Genomic DNA, 21105 nt, shown 5'->3' on the forward strand with positions numbered 1-21105 from the left:
TTATTATTATTGAAATAATTAATGATATATTTAATTTTTAACTTATTTTTTATATTTATATATATAATTATTTATATTAATCATAAATAGATTTTTATAATTTTTATTTATTTATATTTAAGTATAAAATTTTATTTTAATCTTCATATTATTTTATTAAAATATTATTATTATAATATTAATTGTATTTTCTATTCCATTTTTAACTCTGAAATTCAAATTGCACCTTGAGATTTTTTTAATTAGGTATAAATAAGTATATAATTAATATAAAAAATATTTTTAATATATATATTTAACAACGGGTATTAACTATTATAATTTGGATATTTTATTTTATTTTTTTAAATTTAATGTGAATAATTAATTAAAATTTATTAAAATAACAAATAATTCAATAAAATTAAAATTTATTCGGATAATAAACAACAAAAATATAGATAAATTTGAAGTTTCATTATCTATATATTTTCTTAATTTTTAATTCTTTAAATTATTCTATTTTAAAATTTTGTATATTATTTTTAACATTTGTATTAACTTTATTTATAGTAATATATTTTTTTTATTCTTTTGATAAAAAGAAAATAATTACAAAAGAATACTCGGATTAGAAGAAGAATATGGAAGAATATGTGTTTCGTTAAGCGTTTGATGAAGTTGAAATTTTTAAGGAGTGTTCATGATTCGTTGTTTTTTTTTTTAATCCAATAAGAAAATTTGCGATCGAATATTTGTAGTTCGATCAGAATTTTACATAACATAACAATTTTTTATTTTTTTTTATCTTAATTTTTCTTAAGTTTGTTACTTTTGTTAGTTGATATAGCGGTGATTGAGATGTGTTTACAAGCATTCCTATTTTATTATAGTAGATATTTTTCTTTATTTTGACTGACCCATAATTTTTTCTTTTTAAGAAAATAGTTTTCTATATTAAGATTTATAGTATTATTTTAATATTTATTTGTAAATATAATTAGTATTATTCTTTATATTATTTCAAATGATTACATTTTTCCATTAATATATAATGAAATTCTTATAATAAAATTTTTTATTTAATTTTTAATAATTTAAATTTGATTATGTATAAATTAATTGTCGTATTATATTAATTCTATTATTTTATTATTATATTTTTTTTTGTCTCTAGTAATTCTAACATTCATATTGTGATACAGGAAATTATAATAATAAAAAAATTGTAAAAAGCAAGAAAAAAATAATATACAATGTATATATTTTTCAAATTATTTATTGTGTTTTGTTTTATTAATTATTTTTTTCATTCTTATCGTTGTATATGCATATTTCAAAATAATAAGTTTGAACGCATAAACTTTTTTTAATGTAGTAGTTTCATTATTATTATTTATATATTTTTTAATTATCTATTTTGTTATTTTTATATTTTATAAAAAAAATTATTATATGTTATTTTTTATAAAAAATATTAAATTAAGATAAAAATAATTTGTGCATATATATTTGAAGGTTGTATGATCCAACTTGGTCGCAATCCTAATTTTTTGAATTTATATTAATTTAAATTTTAATTGATTGATATAGATTTATATTTAAAATTTATTTGTTATTTAATCTTATTAGTATTGTATAATATAAAAATAATTATGAAAGGATATTTGTAATTATATATAGATAGTACAATTACTTAAAAAAAAATAGATACTTTTTATGAAACAAATCAAAATAAACAAATGAATTGTTAAAGGAGTAAGAGATTATTATATAATTGATTACCCTTACTCTTATGTTTTTTCACCAATATATAATAAAATTCTTTGTTAATTTTTAAAAAATTTAAATTTGATTAAAAGAAAATTAACTACTATTTTCCTATTATATCAATTCTCTTAGGGGCTGTTTGGTTCATGAATTTTTTTGGTGGGATTGAGATTTTACAGTATGATTTATATGTGATGGGATTTATTATATTTAGGATTTGAAATCTCATGTTATGTTTGGTTGGTAAAATGTGGTGGAACTATATTTCGTGGATTTGAATTTTTTATATTCTAAATGACATAATTGTCCTCTTATGAATTTTATTTATTTTGACAAATTAAACCTCTAATTCATTATTAATATAAATTGAAAAGATATCAATAATTTCATTGGATGACAATAGATTCGCGTAAACTCGAGACCCGACCGAGCCCGACCTATTTATTTGAAGTTAGTCCAATTATTTGAGTATTAGGCCTGGATCTGGATCATGATCATTATCATTATCAGGGTAGTATAATAATAATATATCAACCATACATATCAAAAAATAATTCCGAACAATATAATTATATTAAAAATATTTTTTTAATTTAACGTATTCATTGTTTTATTATAATATTTTTCTAATAAAATATATAAATTTCAATATACATTGGATCCGATACATGTGTAATTTTAAATTAAAATTTAAGAATTGTAAAAAAAATGGATTTTTCGGATCCATCAAGTCTTACGGGATATAGTCTCGGTCGGATCTAGTATAATCGGATCCAATTTGAATCTCGAATTTAACAATATATATTTGGGATGAATATCAGTTCCTACTGACCCGACTTATGGTCGTCCCTATAATTTTATAATTCAAATAAAATTTATAATAAATAATAATTTAAACAATGAATTTATTAATTTTTTAAAAAATATATTGTACAATAAAAAATAATATAAATTTAGTTAAGTATATAATTCAAATAATAATTAATGTTAAAATTATTTAATTTTTTAGACCCTTTTCTCAACCCATCATTTTAAATTTCACCTTCTTTTTATTAATCAAACATGGATTTTTCATAGAATTTTAAAATCCAAATCTCATGGAATCTCATCAAATCCTTGAACCAAATACCCCTTATTATTATTGTTATATTTTATTTTTTTTACCAATTGATGGTCTTATTTTTATTTTTATGTATTTTTAATTAACATAGTTTGAAGTATTATATTATAATATGTTTTTTTTTTAATTTGTAAATTATGTTAAAATTTCAAATATTTTGATTTGAAAGATGGTTAAAAAAGTTATAAAAAAAATAATGATAAATTTTAATATAAAATTATTTTAATTTTAATTTTAAAAAATTAAAATATTTTAATTTTAAAACAAAAATAATCTTATTATGAATATATTTTTAAATTTATTTGATTTTGAATATTATATTCTAATATTTTTTAAATTTTTTAGGTTATGTCTAAATTTTAAATATTTTGATATGGAAAAATACTGTGAATCCATATGTGTGTTTGTTTAAGGGTTTAGATTTTGAATTGAGATTTTAATAGTAAAAATTTTAAATTTAAACAGTTGTATGGTGTGATAAATAGGTGTTGATGCGATATTTTGAATATAAAATTGATTTTCAGTATAATATAAAAAATAAAAAAATAGGTGTTTGATTAGATATTTTATAGCAAATTTTATATATAATTTATTTTTATTAAATTACTTTTATTCTTTTAATATATGTTTTTTTTTATCATTATAAGTGTTCTTTTTATTTCTATTGATATTTTTTTTTTCATTTTATTATATATACTATTTTTTTAATTGATTTGATTTTGAATATTATATTCTAATATATTTTTAAATTTTGTATATTGTATTCAAATTTTGAGTCTTTTAATTTGCAAAAATTCATATAGAAAATTATAGTAAATTTTAATATATAAAAATTTTATTTTTATTTTTATTCTATATGTGTTTTTCTTTATATATATTGTGTTCTTTTTTATTTTTTAATGTTTGATTTTTTAACTTTGTGTATGTTTTTTTTTTTCTAATTGATTTAGTTTCGAATATTATATTTTAATATATATTTTTTAATATTGTAGATTGTGTTAAAGTTTTGAGTATTTGCATTTGTAGGAATATTTGGATAATTCATATAAAAAGTTAAGGTACATTTTATTATATGAAAAATTTGTTTTTATTTTATTATTGTCATTCTTAAAATTTCAATATTTAATATAAGCATAATTTTTATCTAATTTTTATTATTTATATATTTTATTTGTTGCGTGTTTAATATTTTATATTTTTAAATTAAATTATTTTTTTTATACTCTCTTTTGTTCACTTAATAAATTGACATTTACTTTTTGTCGTTAATATTTAAATATGAATTATTATATTAAAATATAGTATAATTAAGAGAAAATGACAAAAATATTTTTATAGCATCTTATAATACAAATAATAATATTTGTATAATAAAAAAAAATATAAGAATATTTTTAATGTTAATATAACAAAGCAAATATAAATATCAATTTAATAAGTGGACTGATGGAGTATTTTTTATTTACAAAGAATCTACATATTAAAAATACAATATTAAATAAATTAAAATTTAATATGATAAATACAATGGCTCTAATTTTCTAACATTATTTTTGAATTACGATTCATAAAAAATAATAATAAAAAATACTATAAAATATTTTATACAAAAATAAAAAAGTAAAAAAAAAAAATCAAATTTTCATTACAAAAAGTAAAAAAATCAAATATTAAATTTAAAATAATATATTTTATATTTTTATACAATTCTACTTGCCACACATAAAAGTCATTTAATCTACAAATATTGGGTGAACGAATCCTTATTAAAATGATTTTTTAATTTATTTTGTTGTGCATAGCATAGGTGTATTATGCTAGAAACCAAAGATAATTAAAATAAAAAATAAAAATTATGATAATTAAAAATTTAAATTTAAATATAATAAATTTTGTTTAATTTTGATATATAGTTAATTTATTATGTTATGTATTTTTGCCATATATCGTAATACGTATGTACATTGAATATTGCTATAAATCAGTATTGTAATATATAGTGAACTTCAGTATAATAACGATAAATTACGGTATGCAAAATTGTATACTATTTGACGAGGACTCTAATTTTTAAGGATTCAAATGTCTGTGGACCCATCATTCGAAGCCGAACTCATCAGTTTTAAGAATCTATCATTGCGTTGATTCAACGATTTTTCATGAAGAATCAATTTAAGAATGATGTTTGAAGACCATTTAGTCCTTACCTGACACTCTTTCAATGGGATCGGCAAGAATCGGAATTCAAAGATAGAGAGAATCACTAGTTTTAGAAGATTGTCATGAGAATTATAAATTATGAAAGATTATCAAGAAAATAATCACTTATGGAAGCTTATAGAAGTTACCTTAATATATATATTCTTATTATAAGTTTTCATATAGCGGAGTTGGAAGTGAGACTCTCGTTAGAGTTGAAAACAACGAGACTCGCAACGGATTTAAACAATGGAATTATCACCGGAGTCAGAATAAACGGAACTCTCACTGGAGTAAAATAAAAACAATGGGCTCTCACTGGAGTCGGAAAACAACGAGACTCTCAATGCAATTGGAAACAACACTTTATATTGAACCATGACAAACAATCAAAGGTTGAACTCGGACGCAAAATTGAAAAATAAAATTGGCAGACGACCAATTGCAGATGGATCTGAAAATCGAAATTCTTCCATTGCGCCATAAAAATCTCAAAATTTGGAACCTCCAGGTATATTTTCGATTTAATGTATCCGAAGAAATGCGGATTAGTATATTATATATATTCCAAGAGAAAAGTAAGCTCTGATACCATGTGTAATTTGTGAATGACTAAAAAATTATAATCTAATGAATAAAACCAAACTAAAATAATCAAATCTAAATCTAAACCTAAATAACTAAATTATCTCAACACCCCCTCAAACTCAAGTGGTATTGTAGAAACAACTGTAGTTTGCAAAGAAAGATCAAAGATAACGCAACCACAATCGTCTACTATTTCAAAATAAATAGCAATACTCTCAACTAAATTAGATTCGAAAATAACGGAATTCTCATTGGAGTCGGAAACAATAGAACTCTCACGTGCAAGGAGGAAATACGTCACTCCACGAAACTTGCACGTGGATAACAATGAGTCACGGAACTCTTATGTGCAAGGAGAAAATGCATCACTCTCCAAAATTTGCACGTGGATAACGACGAGACTCTTAATGCAGTCGAACATATAGCTTTGGAAAAACGCGGCAGATGGATCATAGATAAGACTCTAAAATTCAAACACAGAATAAAATAAAGACTCTACGGAAAGACTAATAATTGGAGATAAAATCTCAAAATTCGAAAATCTCCGGGATACATTTTGGGTTGAATGTACCCGAAGAAACATAGGTTAATATATTGTATCTATTGAATAAGAAAAATAGGCTCTGATACCATGTAAGAAATAAATTATAAACGACTCAAAAATTGTATTATTATTCACCATCAACATACAAGACCTACATATTGACTCGATAGACTCAAATCTAACAATATAATATATGAATAAGACCAAATCTAAATTTAAACATACCAAATATAAAATTAATAATCTAAAATATCTCAACAATATATTTAAATAAATTAAAAAAAAACTAATATATGTAATGACCAATCAAATACAATAATCAATAGAAAATGAGAAATAAATTCAAAAATTCTCAAAATTCTCGTTTTATATTTAGTTGGCCAAGATGAAAACTTATAATAATAATAAAAAATACATGTTAAATTAACTTTTAGAAATTTTCATAGTGATTCTTTTCATAATAATTATTGAGTTTCTTGATAATATTTCATAATTAGAGAATTTTTTAATAATCTTCTAAAATTAACGATTCTCTTGATCTTTCAAATTTGATTATTTCGGATCCCATTGAAGTAGTGTTAGGTGAGGACTGGTCTCCAAACATTATCCTTAAATTGATTCTCCATGAAAAGTTGTTGGATCAATGCAGTGACGATTTATTAAAACTGACAAGCTTGACTTTTAGTGATGAATCCCATGAGCATTTAAATCCTTGACGATTGGACGTATGCGCCAACCATTCTTATACATGTTCCAATTATACTACTAAAATGATAAGGAGATCAGTTATGAGATTAAAAAAAAAATAGTTTTTCTTATAAAAAATACTCCATTATTTAATTGTGCGTTCAAATATTTGGACATAAGTTTTAATAAAAATAGATAAAAATGTTGATTTTAATTTTCTATAGTAAAAAAAAATACAAAAATATAGTATATTTTTTTTACAAAAAAAAGGAAAAACTAGAATATTCTTTTTATAACAATACAAAGAAATATTCCCTCCATCCCATAAGTAAATATCCATTTACTTTTTGTACGTTGTTTTAGAAATATTAGTATTATATTGGGATATAGTAGGAACAAAGTAAAAATGACTAAAATAACTTTATTAGTATGTGTGATATAAAGGTAATGACATTTGTGTAATATATTGTAAGTTGTAAGAGTATTTGTAATGTTAGATTGATAGTACAGTTACTAAAAAAGGAAATGAATACTTTGTTATGAGATGGACTAAAATGGAAAAATAGATACTTTATTATAGGACGGAGGGAGTATAAGTATATATTTGAATAACATATGAAGTATAATATGCATATATAAATCTGTCAAAACGGGTTAATGGGGCGGTTTGGCTCACAACCCATACAACCCGCAAATAAGCGGGTTGTTTGCGAGCCAATCCGCGACGTGGCGGACTAAAAGTTCATCAGCCTAACCCAACTCCCCGGCGGATAATGAGTTAAGCGGGCTAGTCCATAGACTTTTTAAAAATATTAAAAAATTTATTAATATTATAAATATTTTTTAATTAATATTTAAAAATAATTTAAAATAATTTCATAGTAGAGTTTAATAATAAATATTTTAAAATAAATAAAAAATATAAAAAAATTCAATTCTAAATATTATTAATCAGTTTGTTTACAAAACTTAATAATAAGAAATATTTTAAATAAATTATAATTAATTTTATAAATATGTGAATAGATTTTAGAATAAAAAAAATTATAAAACAATAAAATAGAAGACGAACAAAATAAATGATGACAAATCGAAACAAACGAGAGTGACATTGATAAGAGGGTTAGAAAAGAAAAACAACGTATATACAATATTGATTAATTTATTTAAACTAATGATAATATAAATTATATTTTATTCGCTTAACTAAAAATATCTGTTTTCAGTAGATTAAAAAATAATAATATATTATTTATTAAATAAGGTGTATAAGATTGATTTTGATAGTTTTTACTAGTTGTAATATTAATATTTGATTAATTTGATTATAATTTTTAATATGACAATACAAAATAATAAAAAAATATATATTTAGTTGAGACGAGCTAATACTAATTATTATAGGCTAACCCGCCCTACTGCAGGCTAACTTATTCCCAGCCCACGGTCCACGTGGGTTGACCTGTTTAGACCCGAGCTTAAAAAATCACAATTCAACATTTCTTGAGAGTGAGGTGAAGCGAGCTAAATCGTTGAACTCAACCTATTTTGACCGCTCTACATGTATATTTTTATTTAAAATCACTTTTCCTCTTCCTAGTATTTAATATAAATAATATTTAAAACTAAAAAATACTAAACAAATACACTCATAATTTTTTATCTTTTACATTTATAAATAAATTTTTTAATATTATTTAAAAAAAATAAAAAAGAAAGACAAATTTGTCAAAAAAAATTATATTTGTAAGTTAAAGTTTTGGAAAAAAAAAAGAAAACTTAACTTCAAGTATTATTGTCTCATACTTTCAAACTAATTGAAAGTTTTAATAAAAAATATCGCAATTTAATATATCAAGATAAAAAAATTATAAATCAAATGATCAAATGAAAAGCAAATATACAAGTACACACCCAAAAGTTTGGGTCAAAAAATATATTATTTGTTATTATGGGGTAAAAGTGATAAATGAAATAAATTAGGAGTCAATGTGAAATTCTCTTTATTTATCAATAGGGCAAGGACTAGGGTTTCGTTGGATTGCATTCGGAGGAGCTCTCTGATTCAGCCTTTTTCTGAACTCTGAACGCCGAGTTGATCCCTCACTCTATCGTCCATGGCAAACCGTGCGTGCTTTCTTCCATTTAATCTCTTTTTTTGATCGTATTGTGGTTAAATTGCTGACGGATTTTGTCTTGGCGTGTTTAAATGCAGCCGCTGCACGGTCGTTTTTGCAAGTAGCAACAACGGAAGAGGCGGTACAGCCCCTCAGAGTCGTTCAGATTGAAGGACTGGTATGATTTTACTGCGCAGAAAGCTTAATTGGATTGGGTGAATATGATCTTATTGTCACAGATTGCTCTTCGATTGGTTTGGTGTATCCGGTTATGATATATATTTAAATACCCTACTTTTCATACTGGCGTGGGGAATGCTTGTGGTTCCTGTGTGTTGTGGGGAAAAAGGAAAATAGTAGTCTCAGTGCATCAATTATGTATATTTATATGTGTTTGTGCGCGCGCGCGCGTATGTGTTAGTACTGGTGATTTGCAGAATATAGATTTCATATTCTCCAGAAATTCTAAGAGTTTGTTTACTTTTGAAATTCTGTTATTATAAATTTCATACCAAGGTATATCTGTGCCATGTCTAATGTAATTGTATGGATTGTTGCATTTGTGAATGCCTATCAGTCTTCATTCTTCTTGAGCTAGAATGTCGTGTATGCGTTTGGTATGTAATCAATTTTATAATGCATCCTTAAAGTTGCTCTGTAAATCTTCATATAGGTTATTCTGAAGATAATAAAGCACTGCAAGGAGTTTTCGCCAGCTCTGGTTACTGGGCAGCTTCTTGGGTTAGATGTTGGCAGTGTTCTTGAAGTTACAAATTGTTTCCCATTTCCGGTGTGAAGATTTCTCCTGCTATTGTTATGTAGTGACCCATTTTTTTTGTTTTGAACATTAATAGATTAAAAATATATTATTGCAGATTCGTGAGGAAGACGAGGAGATTGAAGCAGAAGGCGCTAATTATCAGCTTGAAATGATGAGATGCCTGAGAGAGGTTAATGTTGACAACAACACTGTTGGATGGTAAGTACAGACTTTCATTGATGGTTAAGCTTTCATGGGACCTTACATCATGTGTCGTGCTGTGCGGTATTACTGAACCAGAATTCTAGAAAATATGAACTCTCTTGCCAGAGGGTGACGATAACACTTTTGTGTCTGAATATGAGTTCGCGATGAGCTTATATTTAATTGTTTGCTCAAATACAATGGTATAAAACAGAAATTAGTTGTATTCATCTTTATGAATGTTGCCAAACTTAAGGTGCACACACTCTCTTATATATATATATATATTTCTTTAAGTTCTGCACTGCTTTCTCGTGTGACTTGATTCATGTGGTTCTATTAGGGTGTGTTTGTTTGGGGATTCTTCCTAAATTTTACTATTCATCAAATTTTTTTCAGTTCAAATTTATATCCCAATTTTTTTACTATTCTAGTTCAAATTTTTTACTATGTAAATCCCAAATCAAAATCCAATCCCCCAAACAAACACACCCTTAGATTAATACAAGTATTAAAGGTGACTATAGTATTAAGGGAATAGCAGATCAAAAGTAATTATTAACATTGATATACAATATTTTTAAACTTATGGGGTGGGAGATTGAGTTAATACGCAGTTTTCACTTTTAAGGAAATCTGCAAATATCTGAATTCATTTCAAACTGGCGTGCTTTGTTTATGTTGTTATTTTTCCTCACGTGGGTGAAAGTAGAAGCCTTGCAAATAGCCTTTGACCAGGACTATGTTTTGATCATTGTATCTATGATCATGCTCCAAGTATTCTTTAATCAATCATGAAATTTGTAAGCTTGGTAATTAACCTGAAGATTGTGTTTGTGCATGAAAAAATGATTGGATGTCCGAGTTTGGATTTGTTTACAGATAACATGATCTACAACGTAGAGTTGTTTGCATTCTATCCCACTTGTCTAGGATGGCATGCAAAGGTTCTGCCAAAGTTACTGAATGAGTTAGGAATTGGTTTGATGTTGAATTATGCTCTTCATTTGGCTTACTAAAGTATGCTTTTTAACTATGCTGAACACAGATTTTAACTCTGTTGCTCCAGCCCTGTTATTATTTCATCCTTCAATGCTAATTATTATTACTTCATCCTCCAACTTTAATCATTATTACTTTGTCCTTCAACCTTAATTATGCTTCATCCTTTAACCCTAATCATTATTACTTTGTCCTAAAACCCTAATTATGATTTCTTGAGGCAAGGCATTATTGTTATAACAAAGTTGTGGTGCAATCAACTCCTAGTTAAGTCTTTTGGTATTTAGTTAAAAAAAACCTTCTGTGGACTATGAATTATAGTGCTTTTGCTGTTTTTAATATAATTCTTCTTAGATGAGCTTTACTTGAGCTTCATTTGAAATATTTTTTGAAGCTTTTGATTGGAAAAGCTTATAGTTGAGCTTCATTTGAAATATGTTTTGAAGCTTTTGATCGGAAAGGCTTATAGTTGCATATAGTGTCCTTTGGGTTAGCATGTTGATTGTTTAGTCAATGTTTATAGGATGTTTCTCCTTGTTTTAGGTTTTTTCAAAACAGAAGCTTATGACTCTTATATAATTGTGCTCCCAGGTATCAATCCACTTTGTTTGGGTCATTTCAAACGGTGGAACTGATCGAGACTTTTATGAATTACCAGGTACATATCTGATGTATTTTTGCACTTTCCAGTTGTACTATTAGTTTGACTATTGGAAGGTATAACTTCTGAGTTGGTACTGCCCATTTTCCCTTTACAAACATTGTCCTTTCTTCTACCGTTTTTGTATGTTCTTACAGAATTTATTATAGTTGGTTAATTTTCTATGTTGCTGTAAGAGTTTCACGAATGTGTTTGGTTTATTGACCGATGCACACACCTGTTGCTTATGGACTTCCTTTTGCATCTTGTCATCATCTCGAATGAAGAATCTAATCCTTTTTATACAACCGTTGCTTTGGGTTGTTTGTCTTCCTTTTAAAATTGGCACATCAGCTTTAACCACCTAGACTAGTGCCGACAATAGGTCGATGTATGTCAGTTTGAACATTTTAAATGGGTGAAATCATCCAACCTTAACCCAATCTATTTATCGTCGGGTTTGTGTTGACCCATATACATAATTAGGTCAAAATCTCTGATCTAAATTCAATTATTTAGTATCGGGTTCGTGTGGGATTGTCGTGTTGTATTAAATTAAAATGATTTTACATATACAATAAATAAATTAATTAATATTAATATACTATAATCGGGTTGTCATCTCGGGTTCATGTTGACCCATAAATTTTTGACCCAATTCCAATTATTTTGTGCCGGATTCATGTCAAGTTGCCATTTTGCGTTGGTTTTTATGGGCTCTAACCTATACGTTGAGCTTGAAACTATTGAATTTAGCTTCATTAGGATATTATTCTTAGTGCAACATTGAATTATCTCAAGGGTTTGTTTGTTTGGGGGATTGGATTTTAAATCCACTATTCATCCCATTTTTTTTCCCCCAAAAACATCAAATTAAACACCTATTTTTCATTTTTTATATTATACTAAAAATCAATTTTACATTCAAAACATCACATCAACACCTATTTATATCAAATTATACAACTATTCAAATTCAAAATTTTTACTATTCAAATCCCAACTCAAAATCCAAACCCCTAAACAAACACACCCCTAGTATATTTGTTTGTTTTATGAGCCTGACATCTATTACCTGGTTGCAGGAAAACATAAGACGATGTGTCTGCATCATTTATGATCCATCAAGATCCAACCAAGGTGTTCTAGCTTTGAAGGCATTGAAACTCTCTGATTCATTTATGGAACTTTACCGCAGCAACAACTTTACTGGAGAGAAGTATGTATTTCTTTCCACATTTAATTTACAATGTTGGAAACTAGAAATTTTATACATGTTACAATATTAATGCATGTAAATTACTTGTCTAATAATGGGTCGTTGCCAGGTTGAGAGAGAAGAATCTTTCATGGGTGGATATCTTTGAAGAGATCCCAGTAAACTCTTCATCCTGTTTTTGTTGTTTGATTATTAAATTATCATTTCATAATGAATTGTGGAAGTTCTAGTTGATGGAAGAGTGATTCAGCATGCTTTCCCCTGGTGTTTTTCATGTGATTGCGGGATTTAGTAGTTTTTTCAGTTGTAATAACGTTCATAGTAATGAAAAGGTGTCAGCACTTATGCTAAAGTTTCTTGTCCTGTTTCTACATTGACAGATTCAGGTTTCAAATTCTGCACTTATCAGTGCTTTTATGACTGAGCTGGAGCCTGATGCTCCTGTGACACAGGTATAATTCAATTTTGTTCCGCTTTTAATCTACTGATGCATATGAAAGTTTAATTCCGTAATGTTATTGCATGATAGTGTGATCATGAAAGATTGAACTTATCTACCAGTCCATTTTTAGAGAGAAATGTGGAGTTTCTTATTGAATGCATGGATGACTTGTCGTTGGAACAACAAAAGGTAAATATCCCCTTCTGCTCCTCATTTGTACATAGATTTCTATGATGGCCTGTTATATTTACAAAATATTTTGCTTTCCAGTTTCAATTCTACTACAGGAATCTCTCTCGTCAACAAGCTCAGCAGCAGGCCTGGCTTCAGAAGAGAAGGTAATGTCTCAGCACGAGTAATTTTTGGGGAATATATTAGGTTCTATGCGACAACTGTTGTTGCTGATTATTGTGTTTTGGTGTTGCCTTTTCTCTCCAGGGCTGAAAACATTTCTCGAAAGAATGCAGGGGAAGAACCATTGCCCGAAGAGGATCCCACAAATCCCATCTTCAAGCCTATCCCTGAGCCTTCACGACTGGAGGGTTTTTTGATAACAAATCAAATTGCAAACTACTGCAACCAAATCAATGGGTAAAGCTATAAAACCTACTTTCTGAGATTTCTTTGGGTGTGTTTGTCTGTGGGTTTGAGATTTTGGGTTTGGATTTTTGAATAGTAAAAAGTTGAATTTGAATAGTTGTTTGATGTGATATAAATAGATATTGATGTGATGTTTTGAATGTAAAATAAATTTGTAGTATAATATAAAAAAATAAAAGTAATTGTTTAATATGATGTTTTTGGAAAAAAATAAATCTAAATAGTAAAAACCTGCGGTAAAACCCACAGAAGAACACAACCTTTGTTTTTATCCTTATTTCCTTTGCTGAAAACAAGTAGATCGAATCCAGTACAAGATTATTTGGCTTATTGCTTTAGGAGGTTTTGCTGTTTGATGGTTGTTCAATGATACTGGCTTCCTGGAACTTATTTTTCTCTAAGAATAAATTGCAGCGATTTTTGTATACAGGCACGCCAATGGTTTAGAAGTGCATGAACAAAAAATGTGTTGCTACCTGCTATTCCTACTTTCGTTGCTTTCTGAATATGTAGACAATAGTTATATTGAGGATTCGGTGCTTTAAAATTGGTCAATTTTGTAATTAACTACATTAAAGTCAACCTATTGGTCTTGTGTATTTGTTTGTTCTCTTGTTGGTGGTAGTGTTACTCATCAAAATATTTTACCCTTCCCTATTTCATCTAGAAAATTTTGAGTTCGACTGTGTATATGGATGGGATGGTATGATCATCATGTTATGCCCATTTCTTCTAAAATTCTCCTGAAAAGGATCTCGTATGATGAATGACTTTCAGGGTGGCTGGGCAAAGTTTTAGTAGACTATATCTGATGAAGGCTCTTCACGAAAAATAGATGGCCGGGCTATTGCTGTTCCTGAGCTCCATCGGGCAGGGTAAGCATTGTTATTTATTTAGCTTCTTGCAAATGAAAATTTTGAGCTACCATTTGCTGTTCAGACGCATACTATGTTAAAACCAATGTTGAACAAGTGATGATATCACGAGACACTGGAATTCCGATTGTCGTGTAATAGCTATATATCATTGTTTTTTGTTTTTAATTTCGGATACATGATGCTTTTTATCTGTGCCTGGTTTTTTTATTTATGTGGCGAATTTTGAATTTTGGGTGTTGGTATTATGTTGTGGAGTAGTTTGAGCTTTGATACTTATAACAAAGTTGTAAAGTTACTGTCATTTACTTTGATTGATGATGTTAGAGCTATTACGATTTTCATGAATATGAGAGCACTTTGAAAATATTGGAAGTTTGGTTTGTTAATTTTATGGAAATGAAATATTATTTGAATGTTTTTTAAATTATGCTCCTTTGCTCTTGAGATTTTATTTTTTGTAGGGTAAATTTTTCTCTTAGTCCTGTAATTAATTTTTTAAATTATTTTTGTCTCGTAATTGAATATTGTCTTGCAATATTCTAAGTAAGTGAAATTTTTTTTGCACATTTAGGCCTCCGTCTGTAGATGTCCCACGTGGCATGCAGAGAACAGTTGAGCTTTGATTATACAATTTATGCAGAGAACAGTTGAGCTTAGATGTCATTTGGTACTATTTATTTTTTAAAAACATCACATCAAATATATTTGATTTTTCACTAAATATCAAATCAAATACTAATTTTTTATTTATTATTTTTAAATACATCAATTTTAAAAAATAATTCTCCATCCGTAACAAAAGATTTGTCTTATTTTTTTATTTTCGTTCGTATCAAAACAATTGTCTTGTTTCTTTATTCAGTAGCCGTGGTCTTCACTTTATAATAAAATTATTCATATTTTTTCATATTATCTCTAATTATTATTTTAATATACTCTTTAGAATCTTTTTTAGTCATTTACATTCTACTTTATATCCATTTTTAATTAAATACCATTATTCTTTAATTTCTATGCCAACTCTCAATAAGATTTCTTTTGAGATGGAGGGAGTAAAAAGTAAAAGTATATATTAATTTTTTTGTAGTAATGAAAATATATTTTATTTTATTTTTAAAAATACATCAATTTTTAAAAATAAAAATACATTTTTCATCTGTCCGCCGAGTGGTGTTTATGTGGTATGGTTGCTATTCAGACATCTTTGGCGCCGAAGGCTAAATGTAAAAGAATATTTATTTACAAGCCTGGTTATACATTAACATTTTGAACTTTTGGAGTTTAAAAAAATAAATTAGGATAGTAAAAAGTTACAATTTGATGGAATAGCATTGAGTTACATAAATATATTTAATCATTATACTCTTTTTTCTCCTTTAATTTTGGCCTATTTTCTTTGTGAAGGAAAAAAAAAAGGATTAATATTGGTGGGAGACTATTTTTTTAAGAGAAAAAATGCTAATAAATCATGTTAGGTCTTATTTATATATATATATTTTTATAATTGATACAATATTTAAAATTAAATTTGTATTTAAAATATTAATTAATACTCTCCGATCCAAATCAAGATTTTTTTAGTAAATTAAAAATAATTGTATTTTATAGATTATTAAAAATATAAAATATATTTAATATTTTTTTCTATAAATGAAATGAATATTTTGTAAAAATTTAAAATATTTTGATATAATTATTTTTACTATAATTACAAATAAATATTTTTTTAGTGAGATGAGTTGGAACTAAGGAGTATTTATTTATATTATACCAAATAATTATTTTAATTTCAAATTTTATTATTTAAAATTTAATTTTTAAACTCATGAACAAACACATCTTTAAGGGTTTGTTCACTTTCATTATTATTCTCCTATCATCAAAATTTATGTCTTTTTTTTGTTATGTCAATTTTTTTTTTTTGTTGTCATAATTTTTTTTTTCGTTTTCTTTAATATATAATATTGGATTTGTTTGCTCAAAATTATATTTTCGACACGATTTTGATATATATTTTATATTTTCACAAAAGTTAATAGTCCATATTCAATATAAAACATTATTTATTATATTAGCTATACGATTTTTATACTCCACAAAAAAAAATTAAAATAAAAAAAATCAAAATATTAAACAAACAAATCCCCTAATTTTATTTATTTTTACTCTTTTCACTATATAAGAAAAAAAATTATTATTACTCACTTTTTTTAAATTCGAATTTTATAGAATAGACATAAATTTTACATTGAGGTAATATTATATTTTTAATAAAATATCAATTTTTACTAACAAAATATTAAAAAAATAATAAAATAATATTTTAATACTCTCTTATTGCACGTTATTTCCTCTTTCCCTTTGATAAATATAAATTCTATCATTTTCTTTATTGTTTCAAACATTAAGTATAATATTTTTATAACTTTTAATAATTACCATTAAAGCTTTTCAAAAAATTTTAAACATTAAAATAAAAATACAAAGATTTTGAAATATTAAATTACATTGCTTATATTAAAAATTAATTTTATATTCAATAATATTATTAGTAATATTTATTTATATATTAAATCAAATAATTATTTAAATTTAAAATATTTACTATTTAAAATTCAAACTTAAAATTAAAATTTTCCAAACAACTAAATTTGAGTTAGTGAGTTTAGTTAAAATTGATTTGAAATAAATTGTCAATTTAAATTTTTATTTAAATAATATTTTAAAGTGATATTTTATGAAATGAAATATTTCCTTTGTCCCATGTAAATTGTCCCCATAGATATAGGAATTTAGATAAAATAAGTAGCATGTAATTAAGAAGTATATTAGTAAAAATAATTATTGTATAATAAAAATAATCATAAATTAAGATTATGATAATTAAATAGTTTAATTAAGAATTAAAAAAAAATTGTAAATTGTGAACTTTTTAAAAGAGTATAAAATTATATTTAAAAGAAAAAGAAATAACAAATTACGTGGGAGATACCAAATAGAAAATGTGGATATTTTATATGAGACGAAGGAAGTAATATATTTTTATAAAAAATTGTGCTGAATAAATAGTAATAATATTAATTTATATTTGAAATATTAACAAAAAATGCTTAATTAAGGAAACTTTAGGGACGGTTTGATTCAAAGATTTAATGAGATTATATGAGATTTGGATTCTATTCCATGAAATTCATGTTTTGGTTAAAAGAAAAGATAGAAATTTAAAATGATGAAATTTAAAAAGAGATTTAAAATCCTACAAATGAGAGATTTTTTATTTTACAATGGACTATCCCCGTTAGTTTTAAATTCCATTAATGTGATTTTAAATTTTACTTTTATATCCTCTTATAAAAGAAATAATATTATATATTATAAATATATTTATATAAAATAAAAATTAAATAATTTAAAATTAATTATATATTTAAGTAAATTTAGTATTATTTTTTATGGTACAATATTTTTTAAAATAAAATAATAAATTTATTGTTTTAAATTATTATTTATTATAATATTTTATTTTAATTATAAAATTATAGGGATGAAAATGAGTTTTAGCCGGAACTGAAATTCGTCTCGAATATATATAGTTAGATCCGAGATCCAAATTGGATCCGATTATACCGGATTTGACGAAAATTATATCCGGTAAGACCGGATGGATTCGACAAATCCATTTTTCTTTGGTACAATTCTTAAATTTTGATTTAAAATTGCATATGTACCGGACCTAATATATATTAAAATTTATGTATTTTATTAAAAAATATTATAATAAAACAATGAATAAATTAAACTCAAACAATATTTTATAATATAATTATATTGTTAGAACTTATTTTTTCATATGTGTAGTTGATATATTATTACTATATTACCCCGAAGATGATCCAGACTCAACACTCAAATAATTGGACTCAACTTCAAATAAATAGGTCGGGTCTGATAAACTAGTTGGGCCATTTGTTTTGTTACCTAACATTGGGCCATTTAATTAGTTTAGTTTAGCCCATTCAGTACAGAGTCTTTCGCGATCAATTTTAGAATAAGAAAAATTTCTCTTCCTTGTTTTTCCCTAAAATCGTCATGGTATCAGAGCGCATGAGTTCGATCGATTACTGATTGATTACCGATCTTCTATTTCATTTGATTAATTTGATTTGTGATTTTGAATTTCACTGAGATCGATTAATTCTCATCTTCGTGGTCTGTTCTGCTGCTATTATTTTCGTGTTGCAGTTTGTTTGAGAAATTACACAATGACTACAGATCTATCACTCTCTTCTGGAAACACAACTAATTCATCCTTGGAAATCTCTTCCCATGATCAACCTAGCATGAGTCTTGTTCGTCTTCAACTCACGGAGACAAATTACTTGATATGGAGCACAGTGGTCTTAAGAGCTCTCTCAGCAAAAGGAAGAAAAGGATTCGTGACTGGGGAAATTAAGCAACCTGAAAACGCAATAGTTGCCCTAGAATGGAAAAGAAATGATGATTTGGTACTTGGCTGGCTGTTGAATTCGATCTCTCCCCAAATTACAGTTGCGTTCAGTCTCATCAAGACAAGTCATGAGTTATGGGAGAAACTCAAACTTCGTTATGGTCAGCACAACGACCCTCTCATTTACCAAAAGAGGAGAGAAATCAGTAGGCTCTATCAAGATAATTTCTCAATGGCTGCATACTTCAATAAAATGCAGAGTTTGAAAGATGAGTTGTCTTGTTTGGCACATATGCCTATTGATAGAAATGAAGTTGATCTGTATCTCCACAACCTATATGCAATTGATTATCTGATGGGCTTAAATGACAATTTTGATGCTGTAAAGAACCAAATATTGATGATGGATCCTTTGCTGGATGTAAACAAGATATACGGTATACTCTCAACTGCAGAGAAACAACAAGAGGTACATGATATGTTAAAAGATCCTTCACCCACTGTGTTACTTGCTAACTCAAGAATCAGTGAAAGAAAGCTGGATAAGTCATTAAAAAGGAATTTGGTGTTTGATCACTGCAAGAGAAATGGACATGTCAAAGTTGAGTGCTTCAAACCTCATGGCTATCTTGAGTGGTATAAGGAAAAATTGGATAAGAAAAGAAGGGAGAAGGGTGAGGTTAAATTGCAAGCATGTGAGGATACAACATCAATTGCTTCCTATAATGCTGGATTTAACTCTGCATTCAGCAGTACCTCATCTTCATTATCCAATTAAGCCTTAAGCGATCTGATACAAAGGGATATTAGGAAAGCTTTTGAATCCTACAAAACTCCAGTTGAACAAATCAATATGTTCAGCACTCACCATACAGGTACTGTTTGTCTCAATGCATCTAATGAGGTGAATAAACTTAGAGGTTGGGTTCTTGACAGTGGAGCCACATGCCATATAGCTAATGACAGACGGTTATTTGATTGTTTAATACCACTTGATAGTCTTATTAAAGTCTTCATGCCCAATGGACCAATGCAGTTAGCAGAGTGGACATGCACAGTCAATGAGAATATTACTCTTCTTGATGTCTACTTTCTCCCTACCTTTAAATATTGCTTGGTATCCATATACAGATTGTGCTTGTCACCAGAATTATCTATGGTCTTCAAGAATAACCAGTGTTTAATTCAGGACCATGATCATCATGTGCTTGAAAAAGGAGTGCTTGAAGGACAGCTGCTCTATCTGGAAGGTCACACCGATCAAGTGTGTGCTATCAAGCTGGATACTCCTTGGCATAAAAAATTAGGACATCCATCAAGTTTGGTAATGTAGAAATTACTGTTTAACTCTACTCTTACGAATAAGGATGTTGCACATACTACCTCTCTACCTTGTGATGCTTGCAATTTAGCCAAAATAAGACATTTACCTTTTGGTTTGAGTGCTAATAAAGCTGATTCTTCCTTTGCTTTATTACTTCTTGATAATTGAGGACCTTATCACTTACCATCTACCTGCGGAGCCAATATTTTCTGACTATTGTAGATGACTATAGCAGAAGCACATGGATTTTCTTGCTACCACTAAAGTCTCAGGTCTTGAACGTATTTGCCGTGTTCATCAAATTGATTCATACTCAGTTTAACTCCAAAGTAAAGAATGTGAGAACAGACTTTGGAGCGGAGTTCACTTCTCTGACTTTCAAGAATCTATTACAAGAGAATGGAATTGCTCATTACAAGTCTTGCCCATATATTCCACAGCAGAATGGTCGAGTGGAGAGAAAACATCAGCACCTCATCTCCATTGCTAGAACCTTGCTTGTACAAGCCAATCTACCTACTGAGTTCTGGGGAGAGGCTGTTCTAACAGCTACTCACTTGATCAATCTTCTCCCCAGTCCTGTGT

The 21105-nt window shown here is 26.8% G+C and overlaps 1 protein-coding gene across 1 annotated transcript; it reads left to right on the top strand.

The window, feature by feature from the left end:
* The first annotated feature begins 8884 nt into the window (after positions 1–8884).
* On the top strand, positions 8885–14939 carry LOC127242731 (eukaryotic translation initiation factor 3 subunit H). Its single transcript, XM_051262403.1, has 12 exons — positions 8885–9014; positions 9103–9182; positions 9678–9794; positions 9880–9983; positions 11562–11628; positions 12696–12829; positions 12939–12987; positions 13210–13281; positions 13359–13460; positions 13542–13609; positions 13710–13862; positions 14649–14939. Exons 1-12 carry the CDS (start codon positions 9005–9007, stop codon positions 14704–14706), a joined length of 1014 nt encoding a protein of 337 aa, XP_051118360.1. The 5' UTR covers positions 8885–9004; the 3' UTR covers positions 14707–14939.
* The last annotated feature ends 6166 nt before the right edge of the window (positions 14940–21105 follow it).

Source organism: Andrographis paniculata, unplaced genomic scaffold (assembly GCF_009805555.1).
Source record: "Andrographis paniculata isolate CXL003 unplaced genomic scaffold, ASM980555v1 Contig87END, whole genome shotgun sequence".
Taxonomy (NCBI): Eukaryota; Viridiplantae; Streptophyta; class Magnoliopsida; order Lamiales; family Acanthaceae; genus Andrographis; species Andrographis paniculata.